Source organism: Conger conger, chromosome 15, assembly GCF_963514075.1.
Source record: "Conger conger chromosome 15, fConCon1.1, whole genome shotgun sequence".
Taxonomy (NCBI): Eukaryota; Metazoa; Chordata; class Actinopteri; order Anguilliformes; family Congridae; genus Conger; species Conger conger.
The window spans coordinates 3,475,695-3,485,694 of NC_083774.1; the positions used below are offsets into that span (position 1 = coordinate 3,475,695).

General features: G+C 56.0%; 1 protein-coding gene across 4 annotated transcripts in view; it reads left to right on the forward strand.

Moving 5' to 3' along the window:
* Nucleotides 1–10,000, forward strand: part of gse1b (Gse1 coiled-coil protein b) — a 347,175-nt gene that overhangs the window by 318,168 nt on the left and 19,007 nt on the right. For 3 of the 4 annotated variants that reach the window (XM_061221314.1, XM_061221315.1, XM_061221317.1), the window contains 3 exons: nucleotides 1,024–1,226; nucleotides 8,423–8,589; nucleotides 9,071–9,394. In XM_061221314.1, coding sequence (XP_061077298.1) covers nucleotides 1,024–1,226; nucleotides 8,423–8,589; nucleotides 9,071–9,394 — 694 coding nt within the window. The remainder of the gene's footprint in view (nucleotides 1–1,023; nucleotides 1,227–8,422; nucleotides 8,590–9,070; nucleotides 9,395–10,000) is intronic. The other variant, XM_061221316.1, reaches the window with a different exon arrangement.

A 10,000-nucleotide genomic window follows, 5' to 3' on the forward strand; every position in this document is an offset into this window, starting at 1 on the left:
CACCCACATGCACACACACACACACACACACACAAGCGCGTACACACATGCTCGTACACACATACTTACACTGGTACACACACCCATACGTACACACATACTCACACATTTGGTACATAGACACGCAGGTGTGCGAGTGTGTGCGTGCTCGGTAAGTGTGATGTCAGTCTGCGGTTGTGCCGTTCTGTAATGTGAGCTCTGTGATTGGCCGTATGAGGTTCAGCACATGTCTGGCTCCACCCACTGACGTCCAGCTCCTCCTCCTGGGGGTGAGGGGGCCGGGCGCCATGGCGACGCGCGGCTGGGATCACAGGAGCGAGCGCGGGGGAGGGGGAGGGGGGGCGATGCGTTCGCGGAGCGGCAGAGTGGAGATGGTTATCGGCGTCTTGTTTATTTCTCCTGGCAGGGAGGACATCTGATCTGACTGCAGCGCTCTTTGATTGTGGGGAAGCTGGCAGTGGGAAAGTTGTTTTTGAATGCACTGGCAGATCATTGACTGACAGGCTGTTTTTCCTCTCTCTCACTCTCTCTCTCCCTCTCTCTCACTCTCTCTTTCCCTCTCTCTCACTGTCTCTTTCCCTCTCTCCTTCACTTTTCCTCACTCCCTCTCTCGTTCCTTTTCTCTCTCTCACTCTTCTGCTCTGTCTCTGTCTCTCTCAATTTTCAATTTTCAATTAAACTGAAATGAGCTTTATTGGTATGATGTACAGGCATACATAATGCGGAAGCATGAGAAAATAATATATCCAGTATATTGATAAACAAAATTCAGTGAACGTTGAATATGTAAACAGAATACAAACAAACCTCTGTGTGTGTGTGTGTGTGTGTATGTGTGGAACAAATGTGTGACATAGAACCATAATTAATAATAATTAAGAAAAGAACATAAAAAAAGAAAGAAACGTGTGGAGTGGACTGGTGCAGATCAGGATAGACGGTATCTCAGGCTAGGACAAATGGTCACTCATTCTCTCCCCCTCTCCCTCTCCCCCTCTCCCTCTCTCTCTCTCCCTCCCTCAGGCTCTTCCATAAGCAGTGAGTCCTCACCGGTCTCGTCCCCAGCCACCAATCACAGCTCACCCGTCAGCACGCCCAAGCGGGGGCCCATGGGCCCCATCATCGTGCCTCCAGGAGGGGGCCACAGTGTGCCAAGCACCCCGCCCGTGGTCACCATCGCGCCCACCAAGACCGTCAACGGGATGTGGAGGAGCGACAGCCGCCAGGTACGACCTCGTTAACGCCCCCCCGCCTACGCCCAACGGCCGCTCCGGACGGGACGGGACGGGACGGGACGGAACGGGCCGTTTTTTTGTTTTAGGCGTCTCGGCGGTGTGTACTGTCCAGGTGTCCAGTTTGGGAACGTCCGCTCTCGTCCGCTAGCGTTTCCAAAACGCACCGCGTCGAGTCTCGCCTCAAGTTGGCCGTTTGTTGTCGACCGGTTTTCGAACTTAACCAATCACGAAGCAGCACGGCGGAGGGGTCTGAACGGCCAGCGGAGTCGTGAGCACCATCTCTCAGCCTGACCAGGAAATGTGCTCCAGAAAAGAAAGCCCGGTTTTGGCTGCTTGAGTTCGACATGCAGCCTCAGGGCATTTTATCTCCTTCTTCTCCCTCCCTCTTTCACTTCGCGGTGTGTTGCCAACAACCCCCCCCCACCCCCCCAACTCTTATTCCCTACCGGGGTGAAGGCCAAGTTTAAACGCCCCCCAAAGAATTTCTCCCCCTGTCCCTCCCCACAGGGGCACAAACACACAGGGCTATGAGTCCCTGCGTGGCGAATCTCTAAAAGGAACCCCGGTTCCCAGCTGACCTCTGACCTCCTGTGACGTGGCCAATCGTGCGTGACATCACTGCCCCCCCACCCTCACCCCAAACATGCGAAACAATAGCAGCTGCCATCAGGGCACAGAGGTGACTGCAACAATGGCAGCCAGCATCTGTACCCACAACCCCCCCCTCCCAAAGGTCACCGTCACCACTGACATTCAAGTGCATCTCTACCCCCTCCCCTCCCCTCCTCTCCTCCTCTCCTCCTCTCCTCTGTGTGATGGCAGCAGTGCCGTGGGGGGGGGAGGGGGGGGGGGCTTTGATAAGGCTCACATTATGCTGCTCTGTTAATCCCCCTTATCTTTATTCAGCAGCCAATGGCACCAGCACACACTGCTGGAACCTACCGGAAACCCGGGAGAGAGGGAGGAGGAGGGAAAGAGAGAGAGGGAGACCTCTGGGTCTGCTGGTTTTTGAGGGAGGGAGGAATGGAGGGGGGGGGATGTTCGCCCCGGTATGAGACCGTCTTGGTCATTGTCCCGCTGAATTTGCCCTTTGACCTGTCACCTCCCAGCTGCCCCATCCCATTACCCCGGCTCTTTACAGGGGGGTCAAAGGTCGGGTGTCTCTCTTATAGAAGGGGGTCAGCGAGAGGTCTGTCTGCCTCAGGAACAAAACCCACCCCCCCTTCCTCCTCCTCTCCCTCCTCCACTCCTCCCTCCCCCCAAATCAACAGATGTTACAGCTCCCATCAGAATCCCTCGTTTCTCTGATTAATGGCTGCCACAGACGGCTCCTCCTAAAGAGATTATGAAGTTGTGTCGTCTGGGGCCGCGGCCATCTTGTTTCCTCTGGGCGCTCTGGCCCTGGTTCTGCCCTGGTTCTGCCCTGGTTCTGCCCTGGTTCTGCCCGGGTTCTTCCCGGGTTCTGCCCGGGTGACGGTCTGAGAGTAAGCAGACGTAGCTGAGCGAATAATGCAGTCAGACAGGGGCACTGTCTGCTGGAGATGAGGGCGGGGGGGAGAGGGGTCTCTGTCGGTTATGGCAGAGATGGAGGAATTAGGAGAGTGTTTATTCCGCCCGGTCCCAGCAAGCTCGGTCACTAGGGGGGGGGGCGGCAGCAGGAAGGACGGGGCTCCCTCTCTCTCTCTCTTTCTCTCTCTCCCTCCCTCTCTCTCTCTCTCTCTCTCCCTCTCTTGCCCTCTCCGAAGTCGTCTCTTCCTCTCTTCCTCACCCTCTCCCTCTCTCTCCCTCTCTCTCCCTCCTCCTCTCTTCCTCTCCCTCTCTCCGCTCGAACAAAGGCCCCTCAGTCCCTCTCTGCCTGCGCGTTTAATCATCCGGGAGAGAGGTCGAAGCGCTGCCCGCCGTTTTAGACCTTCGCCCCGCTCCCCAGCGCCCGGTCACATCCTCCTGACCCCCTGTCGCTGTGCCCCCGCCCCCGCGGCCCCTCTCCCTGGCCCTGATGGGCCCAGAGGGCCCCGACTCTGCCAGTCGGGGAGAGAGAGAGGGAGAGAGAGAGGGAGAGGGAGAGGGAGAGGAAGAGGGAGAGGGGGAGAGGGAGAGAGAGGGAGAGAGAAGGAGAGAGGGAGGGAGAGAGGGGGAAGGAGAGAAAGAGAGAGATGGAGGGAGAGAGAGAGAGAGAGAAAAAGAGAGGGAGGGAGAGAGAGAAAGAAAGAAAGGGAGAGGGAGAGGGAGAGGGGTCTCTGCTTCTACAATCTGCCTGAATGCCTGTGCACAACCAGTCTCTCTGTACGACACCCATGTCCTAATTCTCTGTGGACCCACCCAGACAATGCAAGTGTGTTTTGTGTCATCTCTCCCGGCTAAACCCTGAGAAACACACCTTCCTCCCGTCTTCGTTGCTCAGAAGCAGCGATGCTGTTGAGGTGGTGCCATTTTGCCTTAATGACTGCAGGAGGCTGCCATATTTCTGCAGGAACTTGTAATTGCTTTTTAATTGACAATTTGCATTAATTGCTCCATCTGAGACACGCAAATGACTAGCGTTTCAAAGTGTGCAGTCCCTCGAGTCTTTTAAAGACATACGGACGGTTCGGAGTAAAGCAGCGTTTACCCCCCCCCTTCTCCCACCCCCCGCCCACCGCCCCTGGCGTTTTCTCCGCTAACCTCTCATCTCGTGGTTTTCACTGCTCTGTGGACGTACGTGGTGTTTGGGGAGGAGGAGGAGGAGGAGGAGGAGGGGGGTGGGGGGGGGTTTGTGCTCTGGAGAGGTCAGAGGTCAGGGAGAGGAGCCTCTGTGTCTCTGTCTGTGGCCCGCCCGCCCGCCCCCTCCTTCTGTCACTCGCCGTGGAGAATTTCCCTGGCGCGCTGGAACAGGCCGACGGCTCGACATTAGAAAGCCTCACGCACTCATTTGAATCTGCTTTCAATGTCAAAGCCGTAGTCAAACGGGGGGAAGATTTGATTAGAGATTCTCGGGGTGAGGCGGCAGCCGTTTTAGTAAGAACGGCGAAAGCTGGAGTCCATGATAAGCTTTGAATGGTTTAGTTTCAGGGAAAATAGTTGTGTTGTGTTTTGAGAGAAGGGGGGGGGTTTCTTTACATTATTAGTTTTGGCCAAATTTGTTTCTGCTTTTTGCACGACCTGATCTGAAACGATGACGCCGTCCTTTCTCCTAATTGCGGTGCTGCGTTGTTTTGCGCTTGTCGCCCCTTTGGAACATCTTGTGTTCGGCGGGGCTTGGAAGTCGAACACAAAAGGCACAAAAGAGGCGTTCCTGGCTTCACGCGAGCGGGAGACAAAAGAGCCTCTTTCATTTTTAATGCGTCAGGATGCACCTGCCATCTCTGGGGCCTGCTGCTCCACCGCGACTCACCGTCCCCGTGTTACACGCGCTCCTGTGTTACACACGCTCCTGTGTTACACACGCTCCTGTGTTACACACCGTCCCCGTGTTACACACGCTCCTGTGTTACACACGCTCCTGTGTTACACACCGTCCTGTGTTACACACCGTCCTGTGTTACACACCGTCCTGTGTTACACACCGTCCTGTGTTACACACAGCCCCTGTTTTACACACCGTCCCTGTTTTACACACAGCCCCTGTTTTACACACCGTCCCTGTTTTACACCCCGTCCCTGTGTTACACACGCTCCTGTGTTACACACGCTCCTGTGTTACACACCGTCCCTGTGTTACACACACTCCTGTTTTACACCCCGTCCCTGTGTTACACACGCTCCTGTGTTACACACACTCCTGTGTTACACACCGTCCTGTGTTACACACGCTCCCTGTTTTACACACCGTCCCTGTTTTACACACAGCCCCTGTTTTACACACCGTCCCTGTTTTACACACAGCCCCTGTTTTACACACAGCCCCTGTTTTACACACAGCCCCTGTTTTACACACAGCCCCTGTTTTACACACAGCCCCTGTTTTACACACAGCCCCTGTTTTACACACCGTCCCTGTTTTACACACCGTCCCTGTTTTACACACAGCCCCTGCTTAACACACAGCCCCTGTTTTACACACAGCCCCTGTTTTACACACGCTCCCTGTTTTACACACACTCCTGTTTTACACACAGCCCCTGTTTTACACACGATCAGGTTTCAGGGAGTGCACAACAGCCTGAAACTCCATGTCGGAGGGTGTAAAGCGTAGTTATGTGAATATTAGACTGCCAGTGGAAGCCAGTTTTTCGTCATTCGGTCTGCTGATGTGAATGAGTGACAGAGAGATAAAAGCAATGTGCCAGATGTTTTATATTTTTGCATAAATTAAATATTTGTTCCGACAGCAAAATGTGGCGTGTGTGCATGCATTTAAGCGCGAGTGTGTGCTTATGCATATGTGTGTGTGTGTGTGTGTATGTGTGTGTGTGTGTGTGTGCATACACGCGATTGTGTGTATGTGTGTATGTGTGTGAGTGTGTGAGTGTGTGAGTGTGTGTGCATGTGTGCGAGAGTGAGAGTGAGAGAGAGAGAGAGTGAGAGAGTGAGAGTGAGAGTGAGAGTGAGAGTGAGAGTGAGAGTGAGAGTGAGAGTGAGAGTGAGAGTGAGAGTGAGAGAGAGAGGCAGGCACGTGTGTGTGTACATGCGCAGCCCCTGACGGGACTCGTGCGGGATCGTTGGACCCTCTCCCGTGGGACTGCTGTGTTTGTTTTGCCCCTCGTCACCGATCTGGTGCAGATGTTGTTTACCAGCGCAGCGCAGTCTGCTAATTCCCGCGCATACATCACACGCTTCTTAACGCCATGGCGGTTGGAGCCGGTGCTTGTCCCAAATGCTAGCACCTCCTCTTAGCTGCAGGGGCACCCCTGCCCTCCTGGGGCAGCCTGTAGCCGTGTGGCCAAGGTACATGACTGGGACCCGGAAGGTTGGTCGCCACAATAAAAAAAAAACCCTGGTGTCTCCTGCTTAGTCTAATCAACTGTAAGTCACTTTGGATAAAAGTATCGACTAAAGTATCGATTTTTATTAATATCCATGCGTGAATGGTCAAACGTGTTCTCCGAGCACAGCCGTGCCGTTGCACCCGTGTGCTGGAGAGCCCAGGCGTGTCTGTCCCACACAGGGAGCGTGAGGGCGGCGCTGAGCTCATCGCCCAGTGGAGCGCGCGGTCGCCACGGCCCTGACAGGTCCCCGTAAACGCCGGCGGGTAAATAAAGATATCGTTCCGTCTGATTTACTGCCGTTTTATTTGAGCGACGCGGCAATCTCCCTCCGAACTGTGTTAATACATCGTTATTGCGTTTGGAGGGGGGTTGGGGCGGGGTTGGGGGGGTTCCTAAATGTCAGTAGGCATGCTGTGGGGATAAGAAATGAGTGCTAAATAGCAGGGTTCGTACCTTTTTTTAGACGCCTTGGATTCACCGCTTGCTGGGAAAGGGAGGGTTTGGAGGAGGGGGGGGTGGCGTTCGAGGGAGAAAAGACACATTTCAAGTTTTCAGCGTGATCTCTGAGCCTGACTTCTTCTGACATATCTGAACCACTTTTCTGCCTCAGCGAACATTTTGGGTGCTGCTGAGAGGCCCTGCCCCCCCCCCTTGCTCTCAAAGCCATTAGCTGATCCCCGCCTTTTAAGAGAGCGGGGAGATGTGTGAGGAGGGGGTGGGGGTGGGGTGATGTAGGCTGGCTCCCTGCCAACTGAAGCGCATTAAAAAACCAGGAGGGAGAGACGTGCCGCCAAAAAAAAAAAAAAAAAAAAACATTGCTGGCATTTAATATTACATGTTAGCGCGGAGGAGTCGCCATGGGTCACTGCCTCTCTGTGGGGCTCCGTCTTCTGCAGGGGGGTAATGGGTCACCAAATGGGCTTTCTTTATCACTGACGGCAGAGCAGGACCGCTGTCCTGTGTGTGTGTGTGTTCGTGAGAGTGTGTGTGAGATTGTGAGAGTGTGTGTGTGAGAGACTATGTGTGACTGTGTGACTTGTGAGTGTCTGTGTGTGTGTAAGTGTGTATAAATGTCTCCCACAGTTCCCCAGGACACCTGAGGTTAATGTGGGTGTGTTTAACCCTTCCTCTTCCTCCTCTTCCTCCTCCTCCTCCCTCGCTCTCTTCTTCTCTTCTCCTCTCCTCTGTTTTCCCTGGACAAAAGGAACGTCTGTTTCTGCCCACATCCCTCTCTCCCTCTCCCTCTCCCTCTCCCTCTCCCTCTCTCTCTCTCTCTCTCTCTCTCTCTCCCTCTCCTCTCCCTCTCCCTCTCCCTCCCTCTCTCTCTCTCTCTCCCTCTCTCCCTCTCTCCCCCTCTCCCTCTCCTCCCTCCCTCATAAACCCGCTCAGCCCGCCCTCAGCACATTCATCCAGGCTCAGCCCGTCCCTGCCGCCTGCCGATCTTAAATGAGGGGCAGAGAGAGGCGGATGCACTGGCTCCTCTGTCCTGTCCTGAATAGAGCGTCTCTATTAAATATTAATCACGTGTTGTTGTTCGGGCCTTAATTGAGCTGGCATCTGTCACCGGGCCACGCCGTTAAAAACCCTTTCTTCTGCAGATGTGTGTGTGCTCTCTCTCTTCCCCTTTCCGTTAAAATGTTTTCTCCTTTTTCAAACGCCGCTGTTCCTCAGACGGCCGTCTCCCTCGTCGTTCGGCGACGGAAGGCGGGGGGGGGGGGGGGGACTCTGTGTTCCTGACTCTGACAGACTCGGTAACGCTCCTCAGGACCGGAGTCAATATGCTGCGGCTGATTAGTGCCACAGCCTCCCCCCCCCCCGCCCGCCTCTCTCTGTCGCTAACGAGTGTAATTTGGTGGAGGCTCCGTGTGGAGCTGGCAGGGTCAGGCGCGCTGCAGGTGAGAGGCAGACACCCGGCTGAGCCGCTGGGCCTGTGTGGCTCGGGAGAGATTTGCATGTTCCTCCCTCCCTGTGAAAATCGCAGGGCTCCATTTCCATAGCGCCGCTGAAACAGGACGGGGCTTTTTTTTAACGCTCTGTCGTGACGTTCCTCGTTTCTCGGCGTTTCGGGGGTGAAGGATCGTTCTTTACACTTCAGGCCTTACAGAGAGCAGGAGGGGGGTACAGAGAGCAGGGGTGGGGGGGGGGTACAGAGACGTGCCCCCCCCCCTCCCCCCGTCGTCCCGGCGCTGGGGCTCGATGCGTGTAGACAGGCGTGTCGGTCACAGGTCCGGCACACAAAGGAGCTAAAGGTCTGCTCTCCCCCCACCCCCCCCCCCCCTGCAGGCGGAGTCGGGCCCTCGAGGGGCCGGCCGGGACCGTCTGGGCGCCGAGCCCCCCCTGCCACAGGAGAAGGGGGGCCCCCCTGTGCCCGCACACCTCATCGGGAACCCCTACGCCTTCGGCCTCACCCCCACCGCCGTGATGCAGGAGTCCCGATTCCCGCCAATCAAGTGAGTCCCGGCGCAGCGACCCCCCCCCCTCGCACACCCCCCTGTGGCCCCCCGTCCTTCCTCCTCCTCACGCCCCCCCCCGATTTGCACATTCCTCCCCATCTTCCAAAGACTTCCCACAAACGCCAGCTGTCCGCTAAACAGCCCGTTACACACCTCCGTTTAACTGGCTACTTTTCAGGGCCAGTTTCACAGGCATAGATTACGCCTAATCCCAGACCGGATTCAATTTTGATTGTAGAGTCTTCTGACAAAACTCAGTTTTAGTGCTGGACTACTCTTAACCTGTGTCTGTAAAACCCAAGCCCATAGACAAACATTTAAATGTCAACAGAGCAATTAGTATGAATGATGTACAAATATACAAATGAACAGAACTGTACGGACTGACTACTCAGTCGTTAGTTAACTACACCAGGCAATGCCAATTCATGTAACCTTACTGTAAAGTGTTCTCTCTTAACCTACGTAATTTGTGCAGCGATTCAGTATTGTTCATGAAAGACCTCCTGCGACGGGGAGGTTGGAGACCGGGTGTCCTGGGGTGCGAGAGCTCCCAGAATGCAACGCGTTTGGCGCGGGTGTCAGCGCGTGACCGCACTCTCCCCCGCAGCCTGCAGAGACAGATGGCGCACGTGGTGCCCCCTGGTGGCGTGCCGGAGGAGTACCTGCGCAGCTTCCGACCCTACGCCACGGCCGAGGACCTGCGCATGCCCTCCCTGCCCCTGGGCCTGGACCCCGCCGCTGCTGCTGCCGCCTACTACCACTCCGGATACCTGCCCCACCCCTCCTTCCCCGCCTACAGGTAGGCCACCATCCCCACCCCTCCTTCCCCGCCTACAGGTAGGCCACCATCCCCACCCCTCCTTCCCCACCTACAGGTAGGCCACCATCCCCACCCCTCCTTCCCCACCTACAGGTAGGCCACCATCCCCACCCCTCCTTCCCCACCTACAGGTAGGCCACCATCCCCTCCCCTCCTGCCCCGCCTACAGGTAGGGCACCATCCCCTCCCCTCCTGCCCCGCCTACAGGTAGGCCACCATCCCCACCCCTCCTGCCCCACCCCTCCTTCCCCGCCTACAGGTAGGCCTTCTGCCCCACCCCTCCTTCCCCGCCTACAGGTAGGCCACCATCCCCACCCCTCCTTACCCGCCTACAGGTAGGCCTCCATCCCCACCCCTCCTTCCCCGCCTACAGGTAGGCCACCATCCCCACCCCTCCTTCCCCCACCTACAGGTAGCTGCAGTGTGTCATCCCATGTATTCGTTCAGTGGGCTGTTTTACACGAGACAGTAGGGTGTATGTTTTTAAAGCAGCCATTTTCCTGCACTGATGAGTGCATTAGCCCATGTTAGTGGGTAGGTGGGTTCAGTTTCTCTTCAGACAGGATCTGAGTGAGTGGCTTTGGA